Below are 21,205 nucleotides of genomic sequence, written 5' to 3'. Positions count from 1 at the left end.
CACTTAAACATTGTGGACCAATTCCTGTCCACTACTCAAAATTAAATGCAGTGGCAAGCCAACTGATCTAGAAAACAGTTAATTATCCTATTCAAAAGGCTTTCTACTGTTTCTCTTCCTGTTCATTTTTCAGTCAATCTTTGTAAGGATGTCTGAAGTCTCCTACTATTACTACCATCCATATTATGATGTCCTCCCCATCTCAGCTAACTTTTTCTTGCTCACTGTCTTTATCCTGATCAGGTGGTCTATAGAACACCTCCAAATATGATATTTTCTTAAGGTCTGAATTCTTATCTAAAGGGATCCCAAAGCACTCCCCTTTTCTGGTAAGATTTTTATGTTGTCCCTCATACGCAGTGTCCCACCCCTGCCCCTACACTTACCTGGTCTTTTCTACAGAGTTTGTAGCCTTGGAGAGCTGAGTCTCATTGTTGGTTTTTCCCCACTACCAAGTCTCAGAGATGTCAATTCTATCAAGGTCTCCACTAGCTCCTGATTTCATCTATTTCATTTTTAGGGCTTCTAGCCTTCGTATAGAATATTTTCATATTTTTGCTTTGTTTTCCCATCAATAATCAATCAATATTATTTATTAAATGCTCAATGCATGCAGGGCACTGTACTAAGCACTTGAGACAGTACCATGCAATAGAGTTGTTTCTTTGCCCATAAGAAGCTTATACCGCTCTGTCTCTCAGCTGCTCTGGCTTAGACACCCTTATCTGCAGAAAACATATCTGGTCTCTGAGGGTCAAGAGATCCCTGGACTGGTCACAAATGTATAAAACCTGCCCCAGAGGCAGGAGTTTTACATGTTATATCTTTCACACTGGATGACATAACTCTGCTGCTGAGATTCTATCCTCATCACTGGGTTATCCCTCTGGGCTAGTTAAGTTTGAGTACTGACCACAAGCCTAGTTTAAGTTTTTGTAGTTTGTGTCCCTTCCAGATGAATTTGACACTTGCAGGGTTTACAGCACCATCCGCAGCAAATGGAGACTGCCCTTTGCATTGTCTTTGTTGGCTACACCCCATACGAACCCTTCCTGGATCTGTTCTCCCATATTACTGAAAGTTTACTAGAACAGCATTATTCATAACTGGCTCATCTCTCTGTGGGGTTGATCTATGAGGTTAAAGGAGGCAGGATTCAGTTCTACTTGGACATCTGTGTGACAGGAAGACATAAAGAAGGAAAAAGGAAAACTCCCTTCGGTTATACAGAGGTGTTTTTGAGGTGTTTGGTTTTTTTGGGATGTTTGCTTTTTGGTGGGGGGGTTGTATTTATTGAGCACTACTAAGATCTTGGGAGAGTACAATGTGACAGAATTAGTAGACACATTCCCTGTCCATAACGAGCTTACAAGTCTAGAGGAAAGTTGGGAAACCGGTAAGTTTTCCCCTTTATTTCCCACTCCTCCTGAGGAAGATCTGATCACTCTCCCCTTAATGCTAAAACAGCAGCAATCTCTGCATCTCTTTGTGAACATTCACTGTTGTCTGATCTAGGTCTTCAGTGTTCAAGGACATATATGACAAAACCTCAGCACACACGCAGAGAGCCCTCTACTACTGGATGACGGAGATTTTGCAGAAATCTTCTAATGCTAGCGGTAAGATGGCATTTGAATGACAAGTAGAAAAGGTGCTTATCTTTGCCAAATTTAATCTGAGAGGGCTTTAATCTTCCTAAATTAGGGCCAGTCCAATTTAGAAAAGAAGCGTGTGTCCAGATCTGAACTAGAAAACTATTGAGAACTTCCAGTGCCAGAAAATGACTCACTTTTTTGTGGGTAGTTGAGTCTGATGTGCACCTTAATTATTTTTGCTTGTGTAGACAGCACTGTTACCTTTTTGGGGTCTCCTCTTGTCTAATAACAGGTAGTGGGATCTGTGAATTTGAGCCAGAGGATTATTAATCAGTGTCAACATTACCCTGGGCATACTTGAAAAATCATATATGCCTTCTCTTGCAAAATAGAGCTAACCAGTGGAAAGGAGTAAACACTTCACTGAAGAAGGTGCATTAAATAGTGTCAGTTCTCTACTAGAAAGTAATACTGTTGTAAAGCCAAATCACCTAAAAGTGAGTTCAACTCCCTCTGATAATGCAAATTATTTTAATCCCCTTCAGCAGTATTTGAATTCCCCTCACAAATGCTGACCAACCCACTTTGGCTGAATGAACAGAATTCAACAATGTTATTCAAACATGGCTATGTTTGGTTGTATTGATAAGCAATGATATCAGTGGTCCATAAATAACCCAATAGCTTTATATAAATCTGGTTAAATTTCAGGCCACTTAATTATTATTTAGACCTTCAGCTCCTTTCTCAGAGCCAGATTCAATAGACTTATCTCTAGATTGTTGTGGGCTGGATACCTTTAAGGAATTTTCAAAATTTCCTGAGATTCAACTGAGAGACATTCTGATATAGACATATCTTTGTGATGGGGAATTATTTTTATTTTATGTACTTATTTTTTAATATTTGTTGAGTGCTTACTATGCACCAGGTACTGTAATAAGTGCTGGAGTAGTTACAAGTGAATGAGGTAGAACCCAGTCCCATGTGGGGCTCTCAGTCTTAATCCCCATATTCCAGATGAGGTAACTGAGGCCAAGAGAAGTTGAGGGATTTGCCCAGCATCACAGCAGGCAAGTGGTGGAGCTGAGATTGAACCCAGGTTCTCGGCCTCCTCCATGCTCTTTTCCCTAGACCACACTGCTTCTCCTTTTTATTTAAGCCAATAGCCTCACTTGTTATGCTGTTAAATGTTTTGAGGTTTTCTGGGGGCAGTGAACAATTTGTCAATGATGAAATCATTCTTTGGCAGTAAACTAAATAAACTCCTTGTACCAAAAATGGAAGGAATCTGAGATTTTAGAGATCTGTGATGGATTGGCAACAAAGATGCTATTTGTTATTACATACTTGTATAATTCCACTGATGTATTCTTTTACTGCATAATGAGGCAGATGATTCCGTCTCTTGGGTCAGTGCGGAAAACCTTTGGATTTTGGGAAGATACATGGTTCACCTCCCAATTGAAGAAATTATGAAAATCAGTTCTGTTGAAGTAAGTAGAAACCTTTGATTAGATTCACACTTTACCAGTAGTGTGAGCCAAAACCTAAACCTGAGCTTCTCAATCAGGCAGTATGATGTCCTAGTTTGGTAAGCCCTCAGTCAGGTGTACTGAACAAAAACAATGTAGAACAAAATGAAAAATAAAATGTATACATATTTGAATTATAGATGAAGAATCAAAGAAAAACTATGAAAACCTGATTCAGTTATCTCTTTAATGTGGAGAGTTGTGGAAAAAAGGACTAGGTGTGTTGGGCACACCAGCTCAGGGAGTTGTGCTAAAAAGACTGAAAACTACAATTTAAAATTTTTCCAAGTCCCCTAACAAAATCCTCAGAACAGCTTAATACTTCTGAATAACAAATCCAATGAACTACTTGCTCTACACCTAACACCTGGTTCACAATTGAAAAAATTATACTGCCTAAAATGAATCTAAAATTTTTTGATAAAAAATAATCCCAAACCTGCATCTATTTAGTCAGTTAGTGGCAGAACACTGTACCGGTTGCTTGGGAGAGTTGGTAGATGATCTCCTTGGCCACAGGGAGTTTACAGTCTAAATGGTTCTTAAAATACAAAGGGAAGTAGCCTCATTTTCAGTTAAAAGGGAGGCTTTGAAAATAGTTATTTTTGTCATCATTTCAGGGTTGGCTGGAAGCTTACTATTTAAGCCCGAGGCTATGGGGGGCAGGGGGTTGCCATGTGAATCAGGAGTCCACCAGACTGACAGCTAAGGGTGTTAATGGTTTTCTTCTCCCTTCACTCTTCTCCCAGTCTGGCCAGTCATAGAGAATTGCCACGAATAAACCAGGCTAGCAGCAAGGTGAGAGAAAAGGTCTGGGGATTAGTAAAATCTAAAGTGTTCTTTGTCAATCAAACTGAGCCCCCTTTTTCCTCTCCTCCTCCCCATTGCCCCCCGCCCTACCTCCTTCCCCTCCCCACAGCACTTGTATATATTTGTACATATTTATTACTCTATTTTACTTGTACATGTTTAGTACTCTATTTTATTAATGATGTGCATATAGCTATAATTCTATTTATTCTGACTGTTTTGACACCTGTCTACATGTTTTGTCTTGTTGTCTGTCTCCCCATTCTAGATTGTGAGCCCGTTGTTGGGTAGGGACCGTCTCTATATGTTGCCGACTTGTACTTTCCAAGCGCTTAGTACAGTGCTCCGCACACAGTAAGCACTCAATAAATACGATTGATTGAATGAATGAATGAAATGAACTGCTATCTTTAGAGTAGCCAGGTAATAATAATAATAATAATAACATTTATTAAGTGCTTACTATGTGCAAAGCACTATTCAGGTAGAATTAGAAGTGCAGCTAGTGATAGGTACAGGGCTCTGAAACCATTACTGTTATCTCCATGGCATTCTCATTGCAAATGTTTATTTGATGGTGATGATGGATTCTGATAGAAAACAAATGTTTCCAGCTAATGGAGAAATTAGGGCCTGGAGGCCCCAGGAAGCAGGACAAATGCAGTTTCTCTCTCTTTCTACTCCTCTGCCCCTTTAAGTCTCTCCCCATGTAATAAAACTTCCTGGGATTGTGGGTGTGGGGAGATTGTTCCTCCCTAGAAGCTATTGCTGCTGCAGCCACAACCACTTTTTGCCCGGTGCTTTGGTGTCACCTGTGTGGGGCTAAAGAAGTCTGAGGCAAGGAATAGAAGCTGACTTGCATTTGTAACTTCCTTCCATAGGCCTGAGATACTCCTGTGTCATGGGGATTTAACCTCTGACATCCAGAGAAAGGTGTCATGAGGCAGGGGATTGGAGAGATATAAGATCATCTGCTTCTTATATGTTCATCAGGGACGGAAGATAATGTGGCATCCATCAGATTAAGGGCAACTAATGTGCTGCATGATGATCTTTTAATCCTCCTGACCTACTGTCTCATCTTTGTCCACTAGATTGGCTTGTTCATTAGCTATGACAATGCAACCAAACAACTGGATACAGTTTATGACATCACACCTGAGCTGGCTCAAGCTTTCTTGGAGAGAATCAGTTCTTCAAGCTTCGACGTGAGAAACACCTCCACCATACACAGGCAAGGATGAGGGGTTTCTTAGCACTCTGAAAACTCCCTGAGAAACAAAAAAGCTAAGGCAGTGACAGCAGGCAAGCAGCCTAATTTATTTAACATTTCGCATTTATCAAATCAGTCACTTACCAATTAATGATATTTTTTCAGCAGCTACCGAGTGCAAAGAACTGTACAAAGTGCTTAGAAGGGTACAACATAAGCAAGCACATGTTTTCTGCCTTCAAGGAGCTTGAAATCTAATGGGGAAGAAGGGTAGCAACAAGTACTTACAAATCTTGGGAATAGGAGGCAGAATGTGAAGATATAACAGATTGTAATTTGAATGAATCAATCAGTCAGTGGTATTGAGCACTTATTGGGTGCAGAGCATTGTACGAAGTGCTTGGGAGAATACAACAGAGTTGGTAGACGCATCCCCTGCCCACAAGGAGTTTACAATTTCGAGGGGCACAGATCGAAGTGTATAAGCGACACAGAAGGGTGAGGGAGTAGGGAGAAAGAACTTAATCAGGGAAGGCATCAGAATGAAATAGTTAAATCATTAAATATGCTTTTGAATACACATATGTGAATATGGGCTGAGGATGGGAATAGCATACATAGGTGATAAAGGATGTCTGCTTAGGTTGAAGTGGCTCGGGCATTATGAATTAATTGGGGAGGTCTTCCTGGAGGAGGTGTGTTTTTAGGAGGGTTTTGAAGATGTAGTTTGGTGCATTTGGTTGGAAAGGAGTTCCAAGCTGGGGAACTGCAGTAAGTAGTGGGTTGGAGGAAGCAGAATCAAGATAGAAGGTGAGGTTGTCATGTCAGTGAGTAATGGTGCCCCTTCCCAAAATACTGGTCTTAAGGAAAGTTTAAAATTGACCAAATAAACTAGGCACAAGCAGGGAAGTCCTAATCTGGCAAAGTGGCTGTAATGTGGTTATAGACATGGCACCTGGTAGATCCAATGGGCAAAGGGATCAAAAAGGCTCTCTATACATGCATGGATGGGACTGAATAATTTTTCCAGCATCTCCTACCTGTTCCACAATCTCAAACAGTCCGGACAAGTCTTTTTTAATTGCTCAGTGTCTCAATTGGCGGTTCTCAATTGGTGAATTTTAGGTGTTCGTTTCCTGTGATTCGCTATGTTCCCTATTTCCTCCTACAGGTTGGGCTTGCTGGTTTGTTTTTATGATGACCTAGAGGAACTCGACGCCACTGTGGCCCAGGTTTTACTTCATCAGATGATCAAATGCAACCAGTTAAGAGGTTTTCAAGCTGATGTTCAGAAGGTACCAGCACCATGCATAAATCCTCACCCTTTTCCATAGAGTAGAATTCCCAGTCTCCAAAGCTTACCTTGCTCTGGGAGAGGTGATGGGGCATTGAAAACCCGAGAACTATACCTTTCCCAGAAAAGACTATTTCCTCTTGACCCTGCACACTGCTTGATAGGTTAAGGGAAAAGGTAGGGAAGAGGCATTTACATATGGAGAGCTCTATTACACCTCCCTGCCTTCATTTCCGTGCTGAGGAGGAGCTTTATTGGCTCCAAAACTCATTGCTGACAGTAGTCTGGGCTCACAGAGGATCCATTTATCACCCCTCCCCAAGGCTAGAAAAGTTCTAAAGCTGCCAGGACTTTAGAGGCTGAGCTCGAGCAAACACAGCACAAATAAGCAGTGCAAGATTATCCAATCATCCCCCTTTATAACCTTCTTCTTTTAGTGCCCTTTTACAATAGAATTCTTTAATTTTAATGAGGATGTTTCTTTTATCTGTCTCTCTTTGAGATAATACTTCAACAGTATTAAATAGTTCCTTTCCCCTCCGTACTTAATAGAGTGATTAAAGCGCATCATTCATTCATTCATTCAATTGTATTTATTGAGCGCGTACTGTGTGCAGAGCACTGTACTAAGCGCTTGGGAAGTACAATTTGGCAACATATAGAAACGGTCCCTACCCAACAGTGGGCTCACAGTCAGTTTAGCACAGATAATGACAGATAGCGATTGTGTTAGCAGGGCAGCCTTTGGGCTGAATAGGAGGTGAAAGATAATACTTTGAAAATTGACTATGGCCATTTACATAGGTGCAGTTTTTTTAATGGTATTTGTTAAGTGCATACTATATACCAGGCACTATACTAAGCACCGGGGTAGATACAAGATAATGAGGTTATACACAGTCCAGGTCCCACCTAGGGCTCGCAGTCTTATTCCCCATTTTACAGATGAGGTAGCTGAGGCACAGGGAAGTTAAGTGACTTGCCCAAGGGCGCACAGCAAACAAGTGGCAGAGCCGGTAGTAGAATCCATGTCCTTCTGACTCCCACTAGGTCATACTGCTTCCCAAAATCTCATGCAAAACCTTTCATAATTGGTCCATACTGAAAAATAGTGTTTTTATTCACTAATTTTAAACATATTTATATTGTTTGGGTGTTTTTTAATCTTAGAAATACAGTAATGAACTTTACGTTATTATCTATTGGATATGATTCTTTAGTGCACTTCCACTTTAGCACATTATTTTCATGGAACCAATTAAGCACATTTACTGCAGTATAGAGTAATGTAGAATCAGATTTGTAAATCCAAAGAAATCCAGTGTCTGTCAAATAGTTTGTCTCTCTTGCCACAAATTAATTTCATATATAGCTTATTTTTGGTTTGGGTTGAGTTTGGTTAGCTCTGTATTGAGCTCTTTTGGTCAGTGTTTCATTCAGACTGTAATTACTAGTCTTCAGTAGTGCTGTCTGACTGTCTCTACTTCTGATTGAAGACCTGGTTGCTGCTGCCTTTTAACTAGTATTTACAGTTTCTGTGCTTACATGTTTATTGCAGGGAGACCCCTATACTGGCTGCTGAGTTCTTGGTTTTGATGTTCACCCCTAGAATGTGGTATGAGTCCTGTAGTTCAGTCTTGCCTACTGAGTCCATGACTTTAAGGCCCTGTGAGCCCAGAATAAGCTTCCCAGTCAGGGAGAGCCTTTAACCATCAACTCTTCTCTCCAGCCAGGATGATCTCTTTCGTTTTGATTGCTTCCCTGAGTTGCTGCATGTATGTGGAGACGTGGATGCCTTCAAAGTTGACATTATGCCCCGTTTCCTATATGTGTTGTTTCAAAGCCTTAAATCCACTCAGAGGATTTCCTGTAGACCCCCCAGGTTTGCCCAACTACATAACTCACGCCAGACTCTAAGAGGGTGGACATTGAAATGTTGGGTCTCAGTAAACACCAGTTTATAATGATGATAATAATGATGGAGCCTCCTGTCAAAAAAAGATAAGTCTCAGGACTGTGAACTGGAAAGAAGAGATTGATTGTATTAATAGTAATTGTGCAACACCACTTGCGCACTCTCTTCCAGACATACACACACAACCCACACATATACAGAAACCGCATCCAAAAATAGATATGGTTATGGAGTTGAAAAATCTGTATTCTAGTCCCACCTCCTGCAGATTAACTGGGTGACTTCGGGCAAATCATTCCATCTTTTGTTGTGTCAGTATCTCCGACTATAAATTGGAAATGAAAATACTTACCCTTTTTATGCCTCGCAGGAATAGTATGATTTTCCCCCCTGCCCCACCCAAATTTATAATGAAAAAGTTGTGAGGTTAAAATGAGATGTGGACATTTGTGAAAGAGTTTTGGGCTCTTCTGTACAAAAAGGTTCCTGGAAAATAAATGAAACTCATTAAGTCCACAAAGATGTAGAGTAGCAAATTTCCAGCTCTATTTTTCCCTTTGTTTTTTTCTAATTCCAGCTCAAAGCTGAGCTTCTGGATGTCGCCATGGAGAACCAAACCCTGAATGACACCCTGGGCTCCCTGTCTGATGCAGTTGTTGGGCTGACATGCGGCCAGTTAGAGTCCCTAGCCCCCGAGGCTGTGCAGAATGCCATCTCTACGCTCAGCCTGGTGTCGGGTTGGGCCAAGGGCCAGGCCATCATTCTCTCTGGCAAATACTTGGCCCACGAGAAGGTTGGTTTGGGATTGACAGGGGATGGGATCTTTCTCTAGTACAGAGAAATTCAAGAACTAAGACCACTTCCAAACCAAAGTGTGAATCTTTGGAGGTTGAGGTGTGTCGCGGGGTGGGCAGCCTTACCCGGTTCCATGCTCTTTTAAACTTATTCTAAATCCGGTATTTCAGGATCACCCAGACTGGCCTTGAGAGACTGAAAACCAAGGTTCTCCAGTATGATCAATTAGTGATACTTACTGAGCACTTACTGTGTACAGAGCATTGTACTAATTGCTTGGGAGAGTACAGTGTAATAAATTTGGTAGACATGTTCCCTACCTACAAGAAGCGTAGAATCTAGACAGATCTAGACTGTGATGGAAAGATTTAATGGAAAGAGCAGTGGGCTGGGAGTCAGGAGACTTAGGTCCAAATCCCAATTCTACTAATATCTGCCGGATGACCTTGGGCACTTAATCTCTCCATGCCCCAGGAAATAAGAGAATAATGGTACGAGTCAAGCCCTAACTCTCCTTCCTGCTCAGGGATATTTAAGGTTAAATGAGATAAACAATAATTTTTCTCTATTTGGAAAAATACGAGTGATCTACCCACTGAAAATTATTATTTTACATTCCAAGGGTATATATACATATATATATATTTTTTGAATGTCCTAATCCTAAACAAACCCTTGAATTTTAATTTAAGATTCTTCCCTTTATAGCAATAAAAATAAAAGACCTTTACACTTTCCTAGGTCATATCTTTCTACAACATCAGCCAAATGGGTGCACTTCTGGCTGGGATCAGCACACAGACTTTCTATAATATAGACTCTAAGGAGCTCTCTAATATTGTTAAGGGGACTATCTCCCAACACGCGTCGGATTTATCACTGGCTCAGCAGCAAGGTATCCTCAGCAAGGTAATTTCATTATTCATTGATTCATTTATTCAATCGTATTTATAGAGCGCTTACTATGTGCAGAGCACTGCACTAAGTGCTTGGAAAGTACAATTCGGCAACAAATAGAGACAATCCCTATCCAACAATGGGCTCATGGTTAGAAGGGGGGAGACAGAGAATAAAACAAAACAATTAGACATCAATAGCATCAATATAAATAAATAGAATTATAGATATATACACATCATTAATAAAATAGAATGGTAAATATGTACATATATACACAAGTGCTGAGGGGTGGGGAGGGGTGTAGAGCAGAGGGAGGGAGTAGGGGCACTGGGGAGGGGAGGAGGAGCAGAGGAAAAAAACACTTTGATTTGATTTACAGTTACCTCAGATCCAGAGAACTTGATTTGGACTATTGCAAAACTCATTCTACTACCCTTTGGTGTAATAGTTCCCCACCTATGTGGCAGGGAGCATTCTGCAGATTCAAAATATCTATCAGACAACTTCCCCTTCCCTCTTTTCTCTGATCCCTGACCTTGAGACTGTTAATGGGATCTAGTGCTTTGTTCCTTTCATTCATTCAATTATATTTATTGAGCGCTTACTGTGCGCAGAGCACTGTACTAAGCCCTTGGGAGACACAGTGTCTTCCCACAGTGAGTTTATAGTCTAGAAGGGTGGAGAAAGACAGTATAAATAAAGAAATTACAGATATGTACAGAAGTACTTTAGGGCTGGGAGAGGGGATGAAAAAAGAGAGCAAGTCAGGGCGACACAGAAGGGACTGGGAGAAGAGGAAAGGGGAGCTTAGTCAGGGAAGGCCTCTTGGAAGAGATATGCTCTTAATTAGGTCTTGAAGGAGGGGAGAGTAATTGTCTGTCATATTTGAGGAGGGAGGGCATTTCAGGCCAGAGGCAGGACGTGGGTGAGGTGTTGGCAGCGACATAGACAAGATCAAGGAACAGGGAGAAGGTCCAGAGGAGCAAAGTGTGTGGCCTGGGTTGTAGTAGGAGAGTATCAAGCTGAGGTAGGAGGGAGCAAGGTGATTGAGTACTTTAAAGCCAATGGTGAGGAGTTTTTGTATGATACGGAAGTGGATGGGCAACCACTGGGGTTTTGTGAGACGTGGGGAAACATGTCCTGAAAGTTTTTGTGGAAAAATGATCTGGGCAGCAGAGAGAAGTATGGACTGGAGTGAGGAGAGACAGGAAGCTGGGAGGTCAGCAAGGAGGCTGCTGCAGTGATCCAAGAGGGATAGGACGAGTGATTGCCTTAACTTGGTAGCAGTTTGGATAGAGAGGAAAGGGCGGATTTTAGTGATATTGTGAAGGTGGGACTGACAGAGTGTTTTTCTGAATTGTAATCCACATTCAGAATCAAATCAAAAGTGTTCATTCTACAGTGCTTCTTTCTGATTTAGCAAACATATTGCATTCAGGTACAAGAACTAGGTAGGAATGAATCAGACAATCAGTTGTATTTAGCGCTTACTATGTGCAGAGCATTGTAGTAAGCTCTTGGGAGAGTACAATATAACGGAATTGGTAGACACGTTCCCTGACTACAATGAATTTACAATCTAGAGGGAATGCGTATGAGAGTGTTCTGGGCTTAAGACTCATTTACCTTGTGCATATCACCTTCTCATTTTTCATTAGATGATTGAATCCGGAGATATTTCCTCAGCTGTTGTAGATGAGCAAGGGGTTTTCTTCAAGGAGTTGTCTCTCTCTGACTTATGGAAGGAATCAGGTTTTAACTCTTCAGTTGTGAAAGAAAAGGAGCTACGGAGAAGCCAGGTAATTACCTGATCCTCCTGAAATTCCTACAAAGCACGTTTGGAATGGTTTGGGTGCTGTCCTCCCTGTAAGCAAAAAAGCCTTGGAGGTAACTTCTTTGGAGCTCTGCTCCATTCTTTTTAGGCTGGATTCTATTCCCAGCTTTCTACCTGGACCTCTCTCCTGCCCCTCGCTTCTATGGAAGGCTCCAGGCACAGGGATCTGAGAGAAGTGGTGTGTTGAAGTGACCGTCAAACAGCAACAAAGCAAATCCAGCATCATCATCGTCATCAATCGTATTTTTTAAGCGCTTACTATGTGCAGAGCACTGTACTAAGCACTTGGGAAGTACAAATTGGCAACATATAGAGACAGTCCCTACCCAACAGTGGGCTCACAGTCTAAAAGGGGGAGACAGAGAACAAAACCAAACATACTAACAAAATAAAATAAATAGAATAGATATGTACAAGTAAAATAAATAGAGTAATAAATATGTACAAACATATATACATATATACATGTGCTGTGGGGAAGGGAAGGGGGTAGGATGGGGGGATGGAGCGGGGGGAGGGGGAGAGGAAGGAAGGGGCTCAGTCTGGGAAGGCCTCCTGGAGGAGGTGAGCTCTCAGTAGGGCCTTGAAGGGAGTTGTGCTTCCTTAGTCTATCTAGGAATCAGTCAACCAGTTATTTTCATTAAGTGCCTACTGTGTGCAGAGCACTGTAAAAGCGCTTGGGAGAATACAGAATAAAAAAGCTGATAAAGACATTCCCTGCCCACAAGGAGATAACTACCTAGAGGGGGAGTCTGAAATTAATATAAACATAAACATATATAAATATAAAAATATATGAGAAGCAGCTTGGCTCAGTGGAAAGAGCATGGGCTTTGGAGTCAGAGGTCATGGGTTCAAATCCCTGCTCCACCAATTGTCAGCTGTGTGACTTTGGGCAAGTCACTTCACTTCTCCGGGCTTCAATTCCCTCATCTGTAAAATTGGGATTAAAACTGTGAGCCCCCCATGGGACAACCTGATCACCTTGTAACCTCCCCAGCGCTTGGAACAGTGCTTTGCACATAGTAAGCGCTTAATAAATACCATCATCATTACTACATGAGTATCACTCAATAGTATTTACTGAGTGCCTACTATGCATAGAGAAGTGTACTAAGTGCTTAGGAGAGTATAATGGATCTTATTGATGTGATTTCTGCCTTCAAGAATATCAGTATTTCACTGCTGATGTATTTCACTCCTGACATTTGAGGATCTGCATCTCACCTGTGCTTTGTTAACCTTTTAACTTTTGCTGAAGATACTGACTCTTGACTCTTGTATGTTCTTGCTTCAGGCCTTGTTTCTCTATGAGTTCTTGTCAAAGATGACTGGAAAGCCCGATGACCTTCTAAGGTAAGAGATTATGTCCAGCCAAAGCAGCATGGCGAGGAGCAGGGGACTGGGAATCAGAAGATCGTGGATTTTAATCCCGGCCCTGCCACATGTCTGCTGTGTGAACTTGGGCAAGTCACTTCACTTCTCTGTGCCTCAGTACCTCATCTGTAAAATGGGGATAAAGACCGTGAGCCCCACGTGGGACAGGGACTGTATCCAACCTGATTTGCTTGTATCCACCCCAATGCTTATTACAATGCCTGACACATAGTAAGCCCTTAATAAATACTATCATTATTATTATTGTTAGTGCTAATACTGCTGCTACTGCTCCTAGTACTCTTTCAACGACAACCACCACGATGACAGTAAGTAGCATGTCCTATAGGGAAGAGCACAGGCTTGGCAATCAGAGGGCCTGGGTTCTAATTCCAGCTCCTCCACTTGCCTGCTGTGTGACCTTGGGTAAGTTACTTTACTTCTTTGTGCCTTAGTTCCCTCATCTGCAAAATGGAAATCCAATGCTTGTTCTCCCTCCTACTTAAACTTTGAGCCCCAGGAGGGACCTGATTATCTTGTGTCTATCCCAGTGCTTAGTATCGTGTGTGGCACATAAGCAGCACTTAACAAGTACCATTATTATTATCATTATTACTAATTATAATTGTAGTATTTGTTAAGCACTTGCTTTGTGCCAAACACTGTATTAAGTGCTGGAGTATATACAATATAAGCAGATCAGACCCAATTCCCGTCCCCCATGGAGCTTACGGTCTAACAAGACCTGAGCATTGTTGGATTATGGCAGCTATATCATAGAAGCAGTTCCTGTGCATTCACCAAAATGTTCAGATTATATTTTCCCAATTCCAGTTGAGTCTAAATCAGATGTTAAATTCATTCACTCTCTTTCTCCCTCCCCTCTCCTCTCTCTGTCTCTCTCTTTCCATCTTCCTATTTCTGCCTCCCTCTTTCTTTTCTTATGTTACCTTCCTCTCTCTTTTTTGTTTTCCAGTGTAGGGCAGCTGGTGAAAGGAATAACATGCCAGCAGATTGAGAGCATGAGCACTAACTCATTTTTGAGCCATTTCAAGTGCTTTGAAAATCATCTTCAGTTGCTTTCGCCATATCAGGTAAGATAGGAATCATTTTTCTATCTAATTCTGGGTCTGCACATCCCTCTATAAATGGGTTTATATATTGTGTTCAGAGGCTGAGGTCACTTGTTTCCAGGTCTGTATAGATACAAGGGAAGGTTTCATTTTTGAAAGTGGCAAAATAACTGGATGTGGTGAATTCTAAAGCTCTAAAGCCTTGGCCAGAGTGGTGTGGTCATTCCAAACTCAATTTTGAATTAAGAAGCAGATTTTGAAGTATATTTTGGTGCCTCCATACTTGTTTTTCTTTGGATCCTTCCCACAAGACTGAAAATATGCCATTTCTTCTTACACTTGTGTTCCCCTCCTCTGATACTGAATTTTTAAAAGTCAACTTTAATTTCTTGTTTGTGTTTGTGTTTTTATATACAAATTGATCTCTCCAAAAGGGTAAAGATGACTTCCTGTCATGGGTGAGATGTTCCCTTTACACACACAGCACAATAGCTAGCATCTTTTGAGACTTGAGGAGAATAGAATTCTACATTTATGATCTCATGAATTTGAAGTAACTCTGGACTAACTAATTTGGACTAACATCTGTCTTTGTTACCTGTACCCATAGCTGTTACCTTTAGGATAGCATCATAGATTAAAAAATCCCAGGAAGGTGGTTTTCAAAAGCAGTTTTATCTTCCTGTTGAAGGTTTCAAGGCCCAGACTGGTTGCAGGCCTCACCTTCCCTTGCGGCAATGGGATGCGTACTGTTGGCAAAGCAGGATTAGAGATTGGCACCTTGAAGTAACACTTGCCCTGTGGCCACTGATTCTACAAATGCTAGCCTTTTTGACGCAGTTCCATTCATTTTGATTCCTCAGTTATCCATCTGGGAAATAAGAGAGTAATCATTTTTAAGAGCTCCTTGTGGTCCTTAAATGAGGTTGTGAAAATTACTGCAGTCTTGCTGCCACCAGGGTATGCTTCTTAGATGTTTGATTTACTTTTATGTATCAGGGAAGGAAATCCCTTAATTTATTGGAGATTATTCTCTATGAACAATTCTACTTAGAAGATGACTTTGTTTAAAGTGGCGATTTAGGCTGTTGCAGAAAATTAGCCCTCTCTGCATGCTCATTCATTTTTCACTAGCCTCCAGGTGCTTCAGACACCATTTCATTATTTCAGGTTAATTGTTTGGCTTGGAAGTATTGGAAAGTCTCCAGCTCCTCTCTACCTCCGTACCTCTTATTGGCACTCCCGTAAGTGTGAACAACAGGTCTCTAATTTTGGCAGCTACACTGGGGAAAATTAATGGTAAATGAAGTGGTAATGCGTACGTATGTATGTGTGTCAGTGAATCAATTATATTGACTGCTCCTCTAGACTCTAAACTCATCCTCTAGACTGTAAACTAGTTGCGGGCAGGGAATGTGTCTGTTATACTATGTTGTATTCTTCCAAGTGCTTAGTACAGTGCCCTGCATGCAACAAATGCTCAATAAATAGGATTGATTGATTCATTACTGTAGGCAAACCACTGTACTAAACATTTGGGAGAGTACAGTATAACAGAGCTGATGGACATGTTCCCTGACCAAAGTGAGTTTACAGTCTAGAGTAGGAGACAGACATAAATATAAATAAATTATAGATATGTACATAAGTGCTGTGGTGCTGTGGGGATGAATGAAAGGTGCAAATCCAAGTGCAAGGGTGATTCAGAAGGGAGTGGGATAAGAAGAAATGAGGGCTTAGTTAGGGAAGGCCTCTTGGAGGAGATGTGAATTTATTAAGGCCTTGACAGTGGGGAGAGTGATTTTCTGTCAGAGATGAAGGGGGAAGGTGTTCCAAGCCAGAGGCAGGACATGAGCGAGGGATCAGAGGCAAGATAGATGAGATCGAAGATATCTTTCTGTCAGTCTCTCTTGATTATATGGGGTTGAAGCTTAAATCCTACCTATTTAGGAAGTTGTCAGTTGTAAACCTAAAATCACAGTGGGACTGGGGGATTCCTGTGGTCCCATGTTAAGCTCCAAGATGAGTTTGTCCTGCAAGGATTATGAAGTACCTCTAAACTGCATTGGCAGCCCAGGTTTACAAAAGATCAGCTGTGCACTCTTTCTCTCTCACTCTCTCTCTCTCTCTCTCTAGAGCCCACTATCTGGACCTGATGTCAGCTTCTCAGTGCATACCATTTCTGATCAGCATAGGGAAGATTCAACTGGATGCTCTGGTTATAGATTCTTACAAAAAGAATTTAGTCCTCAGAAAAGTGCAGCTGTGCCTGGTAAGGATACTTCCTGCCCTCATGAGGACCCTGAAAGAGACTTTACTACAAACACTCCTTGTCACTTGCAAATCACATCTACTGACTCAAATTATACCACTTACACCAGTTGAAGAATGACTTTTTTCATGTATTTGTTAAGCTCTTACTATGTGTCAGGCACTGTACTAAGAGCTAAGGTAGATACAAGATAATCAGGTTGGACACAGGCCCTGTCCCACATGGGGCTCACAGCCTTAATCCTCATTTAACAGATGAAATAAAATGAGGTAAAACAAGTGACTAAGCTCCTTAGCATAAAAAATCTGTCCACTCTTGTGTTTCAGTGAAAGAAAAATTAACTGCAGCTCAAAATTGTCTCTGCATCATCGGGGAAGAGAAAAGATCGTATTGGAGAGGGGTAGAGGTTGCACTGATGTACAGAAATCCCTGGGGTGCTTAACCTGGGACTAAATATTCAATCAATATATACTCTGTAGTATATATTAGAGAAGCAGCATGGGCTAATGGATAGAGCACAGGCCTGGGAGTTAGAAGGACCTGGGTTCTAATCCTGACAAGTCACTTGACTTCTCTGTGCCTCAGTTACCTCAGCTGTAAAGTGGGGATTAAAACTGTGAGCCTTATGTGGGACAGGGACTGTGTCCATCCTGAATAGCTGTATCTTCCTCAACACTTGTACAGTGCCTGGCACATAGTAAGCACTTAATAAATGCCATTTAAAAAATCAATCAATCAGTGGTATTTATTGAGCACTTATGTGTGCAAACCACTGTACTATAGAGCTGGTAGACATGATCCATGCGCACAAGGAGCTTACAGCCTGGAGGAGGAGACAGATATGAAAATAAATTACAGGGTAAGAATATGCACGTAATCATTGTGGGGTTGAGGTTAGGGTGAATATCAAGTGTTTAAAGGGGATGGGTTAAGGGGTACTGGTTCAGTGTAATGGGGAGAAGTATTGACAGTCTGAGAGTATCATCTGGAAATGTAATCATTATGTGTGTGTTTGCACTGAATAAGGATGGTGAATGGTAGACATCATCTCTCTGAACTCTGAAAGTCATCACTCTTTGGGATCTCCCCTGATCCTAGCAGGAAGAGTTTGAAGTCCAGTGGATTTGTGGTGGCTTGGAAGTAGGGGTGAGGGGAAATCCTTTTAATCAGTGCCCTAGGCTTCAGAATGAACTGTTTGCTAACTAATGATCTTTGGTGAATATGCCCTGCCCCTGAGAGAGAGAGAGACACCCCCCCCCACACACACACACACCCCACACCCCCTTCTTCAACTTGCCTCCTTCACCTGATCGGTCATCGCATGGTCCCTGCATCCTGGTCAAGAGTCTGATAGCCATCCCTGCCAGCGGGTAAGGTGACCTGGGGAAGCGAGTCTTGGGGGCCTGTATCATTCAGCTAGGTTGTAAACTTCTCAAGGACAGGGATCTTGCCTATGCTCTCTATTGTATTCTCCTGAGTACTTAGTGCAGTGCTCCGCACACAGCAGGTGCTCAATAAATGCGACTGATTGATTCCCAGTGGGGCACAAAACAGCCATTTGAAGGGAATGAGGTGCCATCTGGGAAATGCAGGAGCACTGGCTTGGTCACAACTCAAAGTGGCCACATTGAGTACCCCTGGACCATGAAACATTCATGGTAATCCTAATTTTAAATGAAATTTAAACAGTTGAACATTGTTTAAAAAAAAAGTCTTGTCTGCTAGGAGCTTTTGTCTTGTCAAGTTTCCAGGCTCCCAAAACTAGGATCAGATTGGTTGCCAGGACACAGTGCCTTGTGCCCAGTGGCCCGACTCTGTGGGTGGTACTTTCTAGAGTCTAGAGTTATTCTCTGCAGGAGAGGAGCCCCTCTGTTCATATTTCCATCAGGACCCTTGCATCTGGTAGCCTACCCTGCCCTCAGCTATGCCTCTCAAAAAAAAACTCTAGGCAGGTCCTCTTGCACACCCACAAACTAGAAGGATTTTCAAAACACCTGGGATTGATACCTGCATATCTAGGGTAAAATCAGGTCATGTCCTGTTTCTCTGTAACCAATAAGCTACGAGGAATGCAAACTTCCCAAGGCTTAAATGGTTGTAGTGTGTTCCATTGGGCTGTAAAAAAAATCTCCCCTTGTTAATATCATTTACAGTAATTGCCTACGGAATGTGGCCACAGAGCACTCTTTTTGGCTTTGGCTTCTTGGTTTCAGAATGATTCCATTGCTGATGACTATGATGTAGACATAGTTGGAAATCTCCTCTGCCATTTGCCTCCAACAATGATCCACCATGGGATCTCTCTCAGGGCCATCTCCACAGCGATCCACCGATTCAAACTCTGCAGGAGCCTCAGCCCTGAGCAGAAAACTCAAATCAAATACAGGCTTCTGGAACTGCATGGGTGAGAAGTTGAGCCTGTGACTGGTTGGGCTCAGCGTAGTTTATCTACCAGTCGTTTCCATCCTAAAAAATTTCAGTATAATTCCCCACTCCCAAAAAAACGCTCAAGTAATGGAGAGGAAGCTCAACTTGATAAGAAGTATCTAACTCAGTGCTAAAGCATCTATCTAGTACAGTGATTAGCATGAAGTAGGCCCTTGTGAATACTTTTGGGAGTGATTGATGATGAGAAAGATGTTCAGAAATTAGACTATAGCATTTCTCACTCTGCTGTACTGAAGATACTGAAGGTGTTAACTGAGTGATTTCCCCATTGAGAAAACAACTTTTTATTTTTGTTTTTAATGGCATTTGTAAAGCACTTACTATGTACCAGGCACTGTAGTAAGTGCTGGGTTAGATATGAGATAATGAGATAATAATGAAGATACTGAAGGTGTTAACTGAGTGATTTCCCCATTGAGAAAACAACTGTTTATTTTTGTTTTTAATGGCATTTGTTAAGCACTTACTATGTACCAGGCACTGTACTAAGTGCTGGGTTAGATATGAGATAATGAGATAATAATGAAGATACTGAAGGTGTTAACTGAGTGATTTCCCCATTGAGAAAACAACTTTTTATGTTTGTTTTTAATGGCATTTGTTAAGCACTTACTATGTACCAGGCACTGTACTAAGTGCTGGGGTAGATATGAGATAATCATGTTGGACATGGTCCATGTTCCACAGGGGACTCTCAGTCTTAAGCCCCATTTTACAGATGTGGTAACTGAAACACAGAGAAGTGGCTTGTCCAAGGTCACATGGTAGAGACAGGATTAAAACCCAGGACCTCTGACTCCCAAGTCCCTTACTTTCCACTAAGCCATGCTGCTTCTCTATACTGTAAGGAAATTTAGACCCTACAATTTTAGAAATGGAATGAATTTCTGGGGTTTTATCAGATAACTAATAGATAATGGAGAGCACTTCCCCCAGTGAACCCATCAGAGAGAGGTTTTCGCCTTCCTCTTTTATAGAGAAGGTGGTATCTGCTTTTTTAGGCAGAAGGATTCAGAATCATGAAGCCCATTTGAAATGGATTCCCCTACTTTGTATATATATATTAAGTATATAAAGTAAAGTATACATATATATATAAAATATAAAGTATATATGTATATAAAATATATGTGTGTATATATATATAAAGTGTATATATAGTATATATATACATAAAAAGATATAAAGTAGGGGAGTATATATATATATATATAAGTTTAAAGGGAGCTTGTTTTAATATGTCACACATCTCTTGATGTAACAAAAGCATATAGGTTGCTTATCTCTTTGAAATGTGAAATGCAAAAGATACCTGTCTTGCTAGTGGATGCATTAGGTAGAAGCAGCAGATGTGATCTGACTGATTCATTTTGAGGGGACAGTTGTGCATTCTTCAACTAACGGCTCATTCTGCCTTCTCAGGCCCCCTGAGAATTGGACAATGGAAACTACAAAGGATATTGGACCATTTCTAGTACTTTTCTCAGGAGAAGAATTAGATGTCATTGCCTCAAAGGTACCACTCGGTTCTCGGGTTTAAAATGGCAAAGTATAAGAGAGGATAATTAGATACATTTGCCAAGGTCACTGGGGGGGCAGCAACCATCCTCCCAAAGGCACTGTCTGAATCCTTCCTTCCCATTCCAAAGGACCGGCTTCTCTGTGGAGGCCTGGAACAGAACCCCAGGAAGCAGGAAAGTAGCAACCAAATGCACCTTGAATGGCCACGTTAGAAACATCAAAGGAGACTTGGGGCATCTTTTGCTATTTAGCCATGTCTGAAATAAAGAGAGATAGGTATCCTCACATGTGCCCAAGTGTCCATAGTGCATGAGCACATAAGCACACACATACACACACTCATACACACAAATACACATCACTTATATACCCAGCATATCTATTCACAAGCACAGACCATAAACACATAATTTACCAGGCATTGCTGTGGCTGTTTTGATTTAGGATAGGAGAGACATCTCCCCATTCCCAAACTGTGAAAGCTGTAAAGCATGGTAATATGGAACAAGATTGAACGGGATTATATCTCAGCATAGGCGGACATGATCCCTGACAAAGTACTGATTTTCAAGTATTAAAAAGCAGATTTGATTTATATAGGGAGACCATGTGGTAAGGCTGTT

At 41.4% G+C, this 21,205-nt stretch overlaps 1 protein-coding gene across 1 annotated transcript in view; it reads left to right on the top strand.

The window, feature by feature from the left end:
* The window catches only part of OTOA (otoancorin), a 53,372-nt gene that overhangs the window by 9,298 nt on the left and 22,869 nt on the right, over positions 1 to 21,205 (top strand). The window contains exons 8-20 of the mRNA XM_038763239.1: positions 1,516 to 1,619; positions 2,991 to 3,091; positions 5,035 to 5,174; positions 6,325 to 6,448; positions 8,940 to 9,155; positions 9,899 to 10,066; positions 11,716 to 11,856; positions 13,189 to 13,247; positions 14,245 to 14,362; positions 15,512 to 15,585; positions 16,478 to 16,613; positions 18,827 to 19,017; positions 20,484 to 20,577. Coding sequence (XP_038619167.1) covers positions 1,516 to 1,619; positions 2,991 to 3,091; positions 5,035 to 5,174; positions 6,325 to 6,448; positions 8,940 to 9,155; positions 9,899 to 10,066; positions 11,716 to 11,856; positions 13,189 to 13,247; positions 14,245 to 14,362; positions 15,512 to 15,585; positions 16,478 to 16,613; positions 18,827 to 19,017; positions 20,484 to 20,577 — 1,666 coding nt within the window. The remainder of the gene's footprint in view (positions 1 to 1,515; positions 1,620 to 2,990; positions 3,092 to 5,034; positions 5,175 to 6,324; positions 6,449 to 8,939; positions 9,156 to 9,898; positions 10,067 to 11,715; positions 11,857 to 13,188; positions 13,248 to 14,244; positions 14,363 to 15,511; positions 15,586 to 16,477; positions 16,614 to 18,826; positions 19,018 to 20,483; positions 20,578 to 21,205) is intronic.

This window comes from Tachyglossus aculeatus, chromosome 21 (assembly GCF_015852505.1).
Source record: "Tachyglossus aculeatus isolate mTacAcu1 chromosome 21, mTacAcu1.pri, whole genome shotgun sequence".
NCBI lineage: Eukaryota > Metazoa > Chordata > Mammalia > Monotremata > Tachyglossidae > Tachyglossus > Tachyglossus aculeatus.
This window is presented reverse-complemented; position numbering and strand designations above follow the sequence as displayed.